This window comes from Pocillopora damicornis, chromosome 12 (genome assembly GCF_964200805.1).
Source record: "Pocillopora damicornis chromosome 12, jaPocDami1.2, whole genome shotgun sequence".
Lineage (NCBI taxonomy): Eukaryota > Metazoa > Cnidaria > Anthozoa > Scleractinia > Pocilloporidae > Pocillopora > Pocillopora damicornis.
Genome location: NC_142681.1, coordinates 13,930,077 through 13,943,959, shown reverse-complemented (window position 1 = coordinate 13,943,959; position 13,883 = coordinate 13,930,077). Strand labels below are relative to the sequence as shown.

The following is a 13,883-nucleotide window of genomic DNA, read 5'->3' as shown; positions in this document are numbered from 1 at the left end:
AAGGAAATGAGAAGGACACCCTATCAAGAACACGTGACATGGTCAAACTTTTTTTCGTGCATGTGATCACTTATTTATGCCTCAAGTTTTTATGTTGAAGTTAACGTAATTTTCGTCAAATGAAGGGACGAAAAACTCGTTTGGCTCCCATAATTTGTTATGATCTTTGACGCTATAACTGTTGCGGCTTGGATTGCTATTTAATACTGGAACTAATATTCGACGTTAGCATACTAATCACCAGAACTTCATCGCCAGAATTTTTTTGATTATAAGACAAGTATCAAGTAACATGGGTTGAGGAGAAACGATCAAAGAAATGCGCTGAAACGCATTGAGAAACAAAACAACTTTCTTGCGATCATAGCGTTTGTTGATGTTTTCGGCGGAAGCAAGCATTAATCATTCCTATCCGCGTCAGTAGACCGCAGCAGACACTCCTATCACTTGCATCATTTATACCACCACCTTGCCGCCTTAACAATGAACAACAGTGCTATCTGTTTTACTCTGTAACCTGGTTAAAACAAACGTTCACGATATTGTCTAAAATTTTTCTTAAGCCATCTTTTATTTTAGCGTCTTTGGAATTACTGCATAATCCTCTAAGAAACTTTGCCCAAAAAAGTGTATAAATTGTGGTAAATAACAAGAATATTTTGATTCCATAAACAACACTTTGACAATAACCTGACTTGAAAACAATTAAATCACTGTGCAAACATACATTATCTCAAACATTACAATACGTAATTAAGTGACTTGTTCAACCAGTTTCAAAATATTGCTGCCGTCATTTTTACACTTGATACTGATTAAGTTCTTGACCTTGAAAGCTTTTTCCATGGTTCTGTTTGGAAATCCATGTATTTTTTCCAGTCTTTTAAGCACTCAGAAGTAGTACTGGAACTCACCAAAAGAAAAACTTTCCGGAAAGATTTTACATAAAAAAATTTAGGATTCTGTTAACTTAACCTATAATAAAAGGCTTTGAGGGAAAACCCTGTAAGACTTAACTGGCTCGTTTTTTATGCTTAAACTACTGTTTTAACTTTCCTGATTTCACTTCACTTAAGAGCCGTATAAGTCAAAAATGTTTCGTGCTAATTATATCGGCCGGATAAGATAATTTTCGTGCAGAAAAAAATATTCTCGGATACGTAACCAATACCTCCTTCTGAGAAGATCGGAAAAGAGAAAGCAAAAATATGCTTAATTTGAGGTTGCCCTTTCTGTAATTACACAATGAAATAACGGATAGAGTATTTTCTCCACTTATTCTATTTGTTTATCCAGCTAAAAGTCTCGAAGGTCTGTTTACTTCGAGATATTCTCATCTTTTTTCCTATGACAAACGTAAAAGACAATTATAAATAACACAATCAACATTTCTTAAATAAAGCAAATACATTTACACCATATATATATATATATATATATATATATATATATATATATATGTATATATAGATAGATATTAAACTAGCCTTGATGTTCAAGGTAACAGAGGATCTCCATCCGGTCAACGACCAGTAAGTCATAACCATCCTCACATCTAATTTAACTTTAATTTATGAAATACCTGTTCTCACCGAGTCTTGCCGCTGGTTGTCAAACTCGAGTCTCACATCATCTCCAATCAGCGTAAACGAAGCCCACTCAGAGATTTTGTTCGAGGGGTTTTTTCTCATCCACTTCATGGCCTGATGAAGGGATTCACTGGCACTTTCTCCTTCAACAAGGTGTTTGTAGAACCGACTCATCAGCTTCTCTGTTGCTTTGTCTGGAATGGCCCACAGCGCAACCAACACCGAGCGAGCACCGGATCCTAAGAACGCACGTGCAATTCCTATAACTCCCTCGGCTCTTATCTCTCCACTTTCACTGTGACAGCAGCTAAGTACCACCAGTTTAGCTCTGACTTTCACTCGTGAGACATCAGCCATCGTCAACATGTAATCTTCCTTTGGTTGGGTAGCGTTTCCACTGTTGGAAGTAGGAACGGGGGAGAGGGCAATTTCTCCCCTTTCGGCGTCACCATGGGCAGCAAAATGTATCAGGCTCACTGAACTTATCCGCTCAAGCACCGCCTGCCTCGTTGCTTTCTCTCCTACTAGAGGCGGAACACCCACCAGTCGTCCGACCATCTCCGCTTCCTTTCTTGCACCTGACAATGGTGGCAGCCAATCAACCTTGGGATTGCCTATTATCAAGGCATCAGTGTTGCTGTGATAGTCCTGTGGACTATCTCGAATGATCTTGAGTGTTGTCAAAGAAGGAATGACACGGATCCCATGAGTCTCCGACAGGTATTCGGCTCCCTCCTTTTCACTCAGGGCAGCAAAGAGAACTTTGTACAAACTGCGGTCAAGAACAATAATGACTTCAGGCTCCTCAAGCAAATCATAAACAGGGGCAATAAACATTTTGTAACACAAAGATAGACTTGAAATGACCTCCTTGTCCTCGTCCTCCTCCACGAGTCGCATTCTTGCTAGGCTCTTTTGTTCGGGGGAGAGAGGTTCCAATTCAACCATATTTAAAGACCGATCTTCACAATCTTCAGTGGGCAAAATACCAAGACTCCGGAAACTATCAGCCAAAAACTCACTCAGAGGCAAATCTTTGGGCAACCCAGCCTGAAATAGATTCTCTTCTAGTAATCTTTTATAGTGAAGGACTCCACTTGTTTTCAAGATCCACAAATGCAGAACATTCTGAAAATAAGAAATGTACAAACAAGCGCAGTTATTTTTCTTTCTAAAACTGTTTTCAATGCCAAACCAAGATTGTGGATTAGCAGAAATCTGCGTTTCAAGCGAGTACTTCTCTGTCATCAAGTCTGATAGACCTCTCGCTCGACCCAACTCCTCAACATAGAGAGCTTCAAGAGCATTTCCGGTATCACAAAGCAGAGTACTAAGTTGCTTGTAGGGAAATATTCCCGAGTGCTCCAGAAGTGATGTTTTGAACTCATCATTGGCCCCCAAGAAATATCTCAGCTCCTCGTACTTTTCAATGCACAAATGAAGACATACAAGGGAGTCTTTGATTTTATTTTGAAATGAATACAAAAGGGCGTAATATTGAAGGATTCGGAACTCTTGTCTTCTATCTCCAATATCTCTGGATATGGATAAAGCTTTCTCCAAGCATACTTCCGAAAGTTCATAATTTCCAACAATTGCAGAGAGATGTCCAAGGTTTGCAAGATGTGATGCTTCCCCTTTCTTATCACCAATATCAATTCCGATGACAAGCGCTTTTTGGAGATACTCTTTAGCCTTGTCGTATTCTCCGAGCGACTGAAACACAGTACTTAGGTTTGCATAACATGCTCCTTCTCCTTTTCTGTCGCCAATTTCAGTTGTGATGACAAGCGCTTTGTGGAGATACTCTCTAGCCTTGCCGTATTCTCCGAGCGACTGAAACACTTTACTTAGGTTTGCATAACATGCTCCTTCTCCATTTCTGTCGCCAATTTCAGTTGTGATGACAAGCGCTTTTTCGAGATACTCTTTTGCCTTGTCGTATTCTCCGAGCGACAGAGACACAATACTTAGGAGGCCGTAGTCAGTTGCCTCCCCTTTTCTGTCGCCAATTTCAGTTGTGATGACAAGCGCTTTGTAGAGATACTCTTTAGCCTTGTCGTATTCTCCGAGCAACTGAAACACATTACTTAGGTTTCCATAACATGCTCCTTCTCCATTTTTGTCGCCAATTTCAGTTGTGATGACAAGCGCTTTGTGGAGATACTCTCTAGCCTTGTCGTATTCTCCGAGCGACTGAAACACAGTACTTAGGGTTGCATAACATGCTCCTTCTCCTTTTCTGTCGCCAATTTCAGTTGTGATGACAAGCGCTTTGTGGAGATACTCTCTAGCTTTGCCGTATTCTCCGAGCGACTGAAACACTTTACTTAGGTTTGCATAACATGCTCCTTCTCCATTTCTGTCGCCAATTTCAGTTGTGATGACAAGCGCTTTTTCGAGATACTCTTTAGCCTTGTCGTATTCTCCGAGCGACAGAGACACAATACTTAGGAGGCTGTAGTCAGTTGTCTCCCCTTTTCTGTCGCCAATTTCAGTTGTGATGACAAGCGCTTTTTCGGGATAACCTTTAGCCTTGTCGTATTCTCCGAGCGACTGAAACACATTACCTAGGTTTGCATAACATGCTCCTTCTCCATTTCTGTCGCCAATTTTAGTTGTGATGACAAGCGCTTTGTGAAGATACTCTTTAGCCTTGTCGTATTCTCCGAGCGACTGAAACACAGTACTTAGGTTTGCATAACATGCTCCTTCTCCTTTTCTGTCGCCAATTTCAGTTGTGATGACAAGCGCTTTGTGGAGATACTCTTTAGCCTTGTCGTATTCTCCGAGCGACTGAAACACAGTACTTAGGTTTCCACTACATGTTCCTTCTCCATTTCTGTCGCCAATTTCAGTTTTGATGACAAGCGCTTTGTGGAGATACTCTTTAGCCTTGTCGTATTCTGCGAGCGACTTAAACACGGCACCAAGGTTTACGTAATAGGATGTTTCTCCGCTTTTGTCGCCAATTTCGGTCGATATGATAAGGACCCTTGCAATATATTCCTTCGCTTTTAGGTTTTCGCCAAGTTTATAAAACAGAATTCCATACTTGCTGTAGAAGACATGCAGTTTCCTGCCGTATCTTGCCGCATTTACGTCGTCAAAGATATGACGATATGCGCTGTAAAGAACTGTATAGATGTCGCTGTCAAATTGTAGTAGCACTGAATCAAACTGATCTTTGCTGTTTTGATCGCTGTTATTTAGCAAAATTAAACATTCGTTGCATATCTCAATGGCTTTCTGAATGTGATCGGAGTTTTGCAGGAACAGGGCTACTAGTAAGGCGATGTTCATGGAAGTTATCATGGCTTAATTCTGCCGTTATTTTTCCATTGCCATCCTCTCCTGTTATTAGGGAAACATTGTTTTTAGTAACACAAGTTAACTGAACGATTCGATAATCTGGATTCATAATGAGTCACTACAAAGAGGAACCTATATGTGAAGCCGATTTGATTACAACTGGAACTTTTTTATAACGAGCTTAAAGTGTTAGAATTCACAATATTAACTACGTTTGTTTCGTTTGTTTATCTTATCAAGCAAAAAAAAAGTTACGCATGCTTGAGTTTGATTAATGGTCGTGTGTCGGGTGTCTCGCCATCAATTAGGTGGTTTTCGAAAGGTCGCAGGTTTTCTAAAAGAATAAGAAGAATCGATTCTTTCACTACAACGTTCTGGGAACATTTGAAAATGTTTTTCTAGCAGTTTATCACCAAGTCAGGTCAGTATTGGTTTGCTTGCTACTGGATAACCATAAAAACCAGTACTACCCGTCTCATGGGTCGGGAAGTCGACTCAACCGGCAACCCCGCCCCATAAAGAGCGTGGAGGGTGAAACTGGGCATCCTGACAGAATTAAAAACAATATCTGTCTTAAGGTCTGTGGTGGACCACTCCCAGTTACTCGGGGTGAGAATGGACATCCTTGTAGATGATCAACACTTCTGTCGTAAGGTTTGTGGCGGACTTTTGCAAGTCGGTGCATTGTGCAATGCATTTCAAAAAGAGCGGCGACAAACTAACCAATCATTTGGTTAGTTACTGCAACAGATGCTGGAGTCAGTTTGTCTTGGCCTATCCTTGTCACTGAAACATCCGCATCTGCCGATAATGTGCTGCTACTCCAGCTAAAGCTAGCAGTGCTTCAGTTCTTTGCAAGCAGTTTCATGAAATGGTCAGTCAGAAAACAACTCATACCGGCTCGGACGTCGCCCGGGTTAACAAGGACGAGGAACCAGTGCCAATCAACGACAGAATAATGACTATGAGACTCCCACTACAGCGAAAGATGTATGCCACTTTCCTCAGCGTGTATGCCCCAACAATGACCAACACAGGGGAGGTGAAAGAAAATAAAGGTAAGATTCTCGCACGCGTACTTCTGAACAGGCTCAATCAACACACCTCTGATTTTCTGCTCGAGATAGGTTCAAGAAAAGTGTATCGAACAGAATATGCCATTTTTTGTAGTCTTCATTGACTTCGGTAAAGCCTTCGATACTGTATCGCGACAAGGACTTTTGCAGGTACTCAAGAAATATGGCTGCACAGAGATGTTTGTCAACGTGATCGAGGCACTCCATACAGGTATGTAAGCTAACGTGGCAATGAGTGGTTCAGTGTTTGAAGACTTCTCAGTAAGCAACGGGGTTAAAAAAGGGTGTGTACTGGCGCCTACACTCTTCTCGCTATTATCTGTCAGCGATGCTTGAGATGGCCTTCAAAGACACTTCAGAAGGAGTGTACATTCAAACGAGGAAAGAAGCAGACCTGTTCAATGTGGCAAAGCTCAAAGCTAAGAGTAAAACATCGACGGAGGTAGTAAGAGAAATGCTCTTTGCCGATGAAAGTGCCCTAGCTGCACACAGTGCATACGCAGAAGATATGAAATCTTCATTGGAGAAATTTGCGAGAACAGCCGATCAATTCAGCCTCAAAATCAACAGCGAGAAGACAGAATTCCCTTACCAACCGCCAAAGTTCCAGTTTTCAACATCACTACTAGAAGAGATCAGCACTGGTACAGAATCACTAGTCAAGTGTAAGACTTTCAAGTACCTCGGGAGTACTGTTTCAGAGAATGCATGGCTGGAGGATGAATTATCTCTCACAATGGGTAAAGCAAGTTCTGCGTTCGGAAACTTGAGAGAGAGACTGTGAAATAAACGACATGTGTCTGTTCGTGTGAAATGCAAAGTGTACAGAGCGTCAATACTGGCTACTCTATTGTGCGGTGTTGAGACTTGGACTGTCTGCTAATACAGATGAACCTAAAATGGCCCGGCCATGTTGAGAGGATGGATCACCAACGTCTCCTTAGGCAGCTACTTCATTCACAGTTATGCGAAGGCAAACGCAATCAGGGTAGACCAAGGCTGAGATTCAAAGACACTGTTAAAAGAAACCTGAAGAAGTTGGATGTAGACAAGAGTTCCTGGCAGCGGAAAGTGAAGGACAGAGCTGCGTGAAGGAATCTGAATGAAACAGTCATTGTCGCCCCCGACAAACTGCAGTGATTATGATGATCACTAAATAATGAGCTTACTTATTTGAAGTACATGGGTAAAAACCAATCTATTGGTAACTGATGAAGATGATTGCCAAGATTTGAGGTAACGATGGTTTGAAAAATTCGGCTTGTCACCTTTCATTTTATTTGAGTCGTAATTTTTGCTGCGAAACACGACATGACTTAAAAGTCACAGGACAAAAACAAAAAGCACAGCATCTACCATAACTTTTCCTATGAGAAATTTCCCCATGCATAGTTTCTATAAATAACATAAATCAACGGGGTAAGTTTCTAAAGAAACTTTGGTGGGGTATTACAAAATAATTTGGCTTTACCAACTGAGTTGGCAATGTAAATTGGCCATCGTAATGAGTTTCTGAAGCTGACGTTTCGAGCGTTAGCCCTTCATTAGAGCATTTGATAATCTTGGGAAACCAATGATGTTGTATTGCCAGTATTCTCCAAAGAAACCAGCAGAGAGTGGCCTGCTGTATCAACATTATACATCGTTTTCCATCTGGATTTGTACCGGCTGTCAGAGCGTATTTACAATGAAGCCTCTTGGGATCAAGTTATATGCAGTCGAGTTTAAAGCGTTCTATTCTTAGGCTAACAAGAAAGATAACCTTTTGCTACAACTTCCTGGAAAATTGCCTGACAGTCCGCAATAAGGCCTGAATGATTTAAAATTTTGTTGCAGCGGGTTATTACCAAGTAACGAGCCTACTTATCAGATAAATTTCAGTGAAAACGAATCTATTCTTAGCTGATAAGAATGATGAACAATATGTGAGACCACAAAGCTTTGAAGTCCAGCATCGCGACGAATTCATTTATTTGTGCGTGATGATCGACTGATTGTCTTCGTGAACTTTCCATTTTCTAGCGGGTGTGATTTGTATGATCGAAGCCCATAATAACAATAATAATAATAATAATAATAATAAGCTAAATGACTATATTTCATTTGGCACGTCACACTTTTCTAGCTAACGATGGATTTATGCATCTAAAAATCAAACATCTTACTCTGTTAAACCGAAAACGTCAAGCTACATTGTTCATCCCTCTTAGAACGGTTTAATTTGCATCACGAGATCGATCAGATCGAGAGTACAACTAAGGCCTCTGTTTTTAAACAGTAAGCTACCTGTGCGTGAAAACTGACCCATAGTACTTATGAACTTTTCATTTATTTTAGGGTGTGATTTGCATGATCAAAGACAAAAATCAGTAACTGTTCTAATAGATAAAAACGGACGGAGTGAATCGATAATTTGGTTGAAAATAACCACATCACTGGTCTTACCTTTGAAGGCGTTAATCCAGTGACGGAACAAGCAAATGACATCAGGGATAGGAGGTGGCTTGACTTTCAGTAATTATCAATAATTATACTTAATAGTCCTTCATATTTCTTTTGAGGAGGGGAGAGGTGGGGGAAATGGAGTGGGCTACAGTTACGTTGTAAGATGCGCGCATCCGGAAGGCACTTTCCTGAAACTCCCAACGGCAATTCGCACTGCTTTAACCTTTTTGTTTTCTCTTTTCCTCAGACAACTGCGAGAAGCTTGCAACAAGATGGCACTTACACCGAGCGATGATTTGAATGATAGTAATTACATGTGACCTAAGTTCTTCCTTGACTTCGAGATATATCTAACAATTGCAAGCTTGATGAGCTTGTTTCCCGTTTAATTAAGTATTGACGTCAACAATACCTGATTTAACCCTGAACGAAATTCGGGGAAATTTCATTTTCGAAGGTTACACGGTCATAGCCAAACAAGTCGCATTTGAGAATTATGAGCTCACTGTAGTAGAGGGAGGGTCTCAATGGGGTGATGGTTTTTACGGCTAACGGTTAAAATTTTGGCCCTATTACAGCTGACGATTAACATCATTCCATGAGTTGTTACCAGAAATTTTTTTTTTTGAGGTTAAATTTTTTTTACGACTTATGGTCAAAATTTTACAATTTTTAGCTTAACGCTTAAATATTTTTTACTGTTTCATTGCTGTTGGTTAACCCCATTGAAACCCCCTAGAAGTATACGACGTATTAAATCAGTGGTAAATAACTGACATCAAAAAAGCTGTTACCGTGATTGTTTGCTATCATATGCAACTGACACCATAGATATTTCACAGGTTATGTACTATTTATTAGAATCTGAGGAGTTGAGAAAATTTTTTAAATAGGAGAGGATACCTCTCTAAGTATCAAGAGGGTCGCAAAGGGATGTTGCCATGGCTTTTACGGCTAACAGTTAATATCTTTCCATTGTTGTCACCAGAAATGTTTTTTACGGTTAACTCTTTTGCCAATAACGGTTAAAATTTGTCAATTTTCACGCCTAACGGCTAATTTTTTGGCCGTTTTACGGCCAACGGTTAACCTTATCAAGACCCTCTATCAAACACTGTTACTGCCAATTTGTGATTAGGAAAAATGACAACTGTGATCCAAAGTATTTAATGAGAGAGAGATATGGAGAGCGAATCAGCATTTACTCAAAAGATTTAAGTGTTCTAACTCAAGCGAATGAATTTCAGTTTTGTACGTCACAACTTTATAACCAATGACGGAATTGAACATGTAAAAATAACTTACTTCAATTTATTTTAACAGGAAACGTCCGACTTCTGTGTCCATCCCTTTCAAAGATTGGAATTTCATTACAAGATCGATACCAGTAGAACTAAAGCTTCTTCCTTTAAACGGTAAGCTATCTATGCGCGACAATCAACTTTTCATGAACTGATATGGAAAATCGATCAACAGTTTACTCCGCAGTGAATCTATTTCGGTTTTGCACGTCACACTTTTATAACTACAGATCGACCATATTTGGTTCCACATACTGTTCTTTACAACGTGTTCAATTCTCGTAACTTAACATCGAGTTACAAAACGCCTGACGCTTTCATGAATTAATCGTTTGCTTTTTCTCGAGATGTGAGCTCGGGCCGCCTCTACTGACATCAGTAAAGGACATTCTGCATGATAAATATTTCATAATATTGGATTGATTTTAGTTTTTGATCACGTGATTGTGGAAACCATCAGTTTCTCAAATTAAACAATGGTTAACCATCTTAGCTAATGAGGTTGAAATATATTGTATAAAACCTTAACGGTTTGAAGAAAGCCATTTGACGGTGGAGATATGAAGCATCCGATAAACGGAAAAGCACGCTTATACTATATATGCAATAACATTGAATTTAAGAAAGTTTTAGTTCTTCTGAGAATTTTAAAACATCTCTCCTCGTGAGCGCGCAGTGTCATGACTCATCTTCTTATGCGAGACTCTTATGCGCTTATAGAGACAAAAAAAACAAGATTTGTCCTCGTATGCCCGTCTATTGCGTCCTATTTAGGTCAAAATTTTCAACAGTTAGTGGTTATATGATAAACTGCTTATTGACTGAGTTTGGTTGGGCAGGAAGCGAAAATATTTGGCTCTCGTCAAGCAAGGACCTCGCTGCGCTCCTACCACTCAATCAATAAGTACACAGTACTTCGGTTTTGTACGTCACACTTTTATCACCCATTGTAATTGAACATGCAAAATGTAAAGTTTTATTCTATTTTTAATGGGCCGTCAAGCTTAAGTGTTGAGTCTTTGAAAAGTTTGATTTACATCACAAGATTGATCACAGTACAACCTAAGTTTCTTTCTTTAAACGACAACCTATCTTTGCGTGACAATCGACTCCTTGTCTTCGTGAACTTTTCATTTTCCAGCGGAGGTGATTTCCATGACCGAGGCCAGAATTACTAAAAAAAAAAACTGAGTGACTATATTTCGGTTTAGCACGTCACACTTTTCTGACTAATGATGGATTTTAGCGTCCAAAAATGAAACATCTTACTCTGTTTAACCAAAACATCAGGCTTCAGTGTTCATCCTTTTTGGAACGATTGGATTTGCTTGAAGAGATCGATGAGATCGAGAGTACAACTAAAGCTTCTGTCTTTAAACAGCAAGCTATCCGTGGTGAAAATTGACTCATTGTATTCATGGACTTTTCATTTTCTTGTGGGTGTGATTCATAAATTAATGGTTTGTTTTTTCTCGAGACGCGAGCCTGATGTCAGACTCTGCTGACATCAGTAAAGAACATTCTGCATAATAACTATGCCTTGATATTTTTAGTAGGATTGAGTTAAGTTTTTGATCACGTGATTGCGGAAACCGTTATTTTCTCAAATTAAACAATGCTGAGCAATCTTAGCTAATGAGGCTAAAATATATTGTATAAAACCCTTACGGTTTGAAGAAAGCAATTTTACGGTGAGGATATGAAGCATCCGTTCAACGGAAAAGTACGTTTATACTATGTATGTAATAACATTGAATTTAAGAAAGTTTGAGTTTCTCTGAATTAAAACATCTCTCTTCGTTAGCGCGCGGAGTCACTACTTATCTTTTTATGCGAGACTCTGGCGCTTAAACAATGTATAATGCTTTACCTTGATTTAAATAAAATACTTTTTTTTCAAATTGACAATTACATACGTTTAGTTTTTATACAATAGATGATGAAGATCTACCTGAAGGACCACCCCCTGCAGGCAGTGATTTAGGTAAATGTCAACGGTAATATTTTCTTTTCTTCTATAATGCTATGATTCCACAAAATGCTATGTACCTGTAAACAGTGAGTAGTCTTTCACCTCTGTAGGAAGTTGGAAAAGTGACACCATAGCCTCCTTGAAATACAACTTTCCTGTTAAAGTCTAAGCAATAAGAAATGATGTCTGGTTAGCAAACTGTTTTTCCTTTGACCATTTCCAGTAAAGTAGAAGTTCATAATTTTGCAATGTTACCATCACTTGGTTCAATATTGTCACTTCAGAGAAACCTTTTCTAATACAGTTATAGAACTTGAGCAGTATTTTTAATAAACTTGTTCAAACCAAGTATTGCTTTTTTCATAAAATAGATGTGGACAAGAAAAATAATTAAAAAGAGAAGGTGTGGAAGAAGTGGAATGGTGAAGTAAAGTAAATAGTAACCTAACAACAACTGACATTACAATAAACTGGGCTAACATTTGTTTTCGATGCCATTTTCCACAGTATTTAGAAAATCTTTAATTTATCATGCTCATGCGAAAAGAAGTTAAATTTTAGAAACAGTATGGGGCCCAAGAAATATTTTTCAATCTGTAACAAACAGAGATTATTCCATGGAAAGTGTGCACAAATGAGATTTATTGCATCAAACAAAAATTAACATGTGAGCCTAGTGAACTAGTGAATTTTTTTGATCAACGCGACAAGTGGATAAAAATTGTTCAAGCATTTTCCATGGTATGATGCTTCCACTTCATACATACCAAAATTTTCTCTTACTGTCCAACAAAGATTGGAAGCTAACAACTGAGAAAATACATTGTTCGTTTCATTAAAGCCACAAATGATACTACTTAACAGCGTAAATCCCTATTTGTATTAAAATAAATTCCATTTCTAAACAATTCTCAAATAGAAGATTAAATAATTTTTCAAAGATTTAGAGGTGAGAAGGAAAAAAAAAGGTGATACTATATGATTATTTTTGACTGTTGACAAAGAAATTAAAGTTTAATATAGATCAAATAAAAAACCCTTTGAAGGTCCATTGCAACAGTTTCCAGCACATACACATATACAAAGACTGTTTTATTTCCAATCCAACAAAAGCTGCCATAAGCAGGCATTGAAAGATAAAAATCTATGATAATACAAATAGGGATTTTAGGACAAAAGAGTAATTTATTTAGATCTTGTGAGTATAGTTGTCAGTTGGGTAACATCTCCTTGCAAGTGCATTGCCTTACCTCAACTTTTCATTTTTTTTTCTATCAAAGAAATAAAAAATGTTTCAACTTAGGAAGGAGAGGCCACTCCTACACGGTGGATGTGGTGACCATGCCCACCATGTCAACCATATTAAACATATAAAATATGAATCAAAATGAAATCAACTGTCTCTCGTTCATTTTATAAATGTAAATTTGCAGCAGATTAATTCAGCCATAACTGCAAATGATAACTTCTTACCAAGCCTGAGGGCCATAAGAGAACATTTTCCTGAGTTCCTCACAAAAACAACGGATGGCCAATATTCCTCAGTAGAATTTGAGCAAGAAAAGTTAGCAAGTGATTCATCACATTGCAACTGGACTAAACTTTTTAGTTTTAAATTTGGTGCCTTTCAAAACAAAAATACATGGATTATGATCGTTTCGCAGGAAACGGTCTGCATGGAAAAGTGCAGAACAAGTAAGAACCAGATCGTGCTGGTAATTACCTCCATACTACCGTAGTTATTCGGTTATAAGGCGCACTCGGCTATAAGACGCACCCCCAATTTGGCAATTTCATTATTGCATGAAGATTTTAGATATATGAAAATTCACATATTTGCACTGCCGTGGAAAGATGAAATTAGGAGACCCTCGCAGCTAAGAACACTACTGAAACGAGTAGTTGTAAATAAGACCTGAAAAAAATTTATTATTTATTATTTATTATTAATTATTAGTGACTGTAAGTAGTGTAAGTATTAGTGACTGTAAGTAGTGTAATTATTAGTGACTGTAAGTAGTGTAAGTATTAGTGACTGTAAGTAGAGTAATGTAAATAAGCATTGTAATTAGTGTAAGTGGTGTTTCATATTGTATTGTAAGCATTGTGTTTGTAATTAAAAAAAAAAACAAAAAAAAACTGGGAGCTGGTCAATGAATTGGGTCCAAATAAACATCAAAGTGAATGA

General features: G+C 38.5%; 1 protein-coding gene and 1 long non-coding RNA gene across 3 annotated transcripts in view; one reads left to right on the top strand and one right to left on the bottom strand.

The window, feature by feature from the left end:
• The window catches only part of LOC149036626 (tetratricopeptide repeat protein 28-like), a 50,726-nt gene extending 47,240 nt beyond the window's left edge, over positions 1-3,486 (bottom strand). The window contains exon 1 of one of the 2 annotated variants that reach the window (XM_089189281.1): positions 1,583-3,486. In XM_089189281.1, coding sequence (XP_089045407.1) covers positions 1,583-2,837 — 1,255 coding nt within the window. In that variant the 5' untranslated portion in view covers positions 2,838-3,486. The remainder of the gene's footprint in view (positions 1-1,582) is intronic. The other variant, XM_089189282.1, reaches the window with a different exon arrangement.
• A 6,252-nt stretch (positions 3,487-9,738) lies between these two features.
• Positions 9,739-12,420, top strand: LOC149036625 (uncharacterized). The gene is made up of 3 exons (XR_016181780.1): positions 9,739-9,837; positions 11,660-11,707; positions 12,067-12,420. It is a non-coding gene; the product is annotated as an uncharacterized LOC149036625 (long non-coding RNA).
• Positions 12,421-13,883: the final 1,463 nt, after the last annotated feature.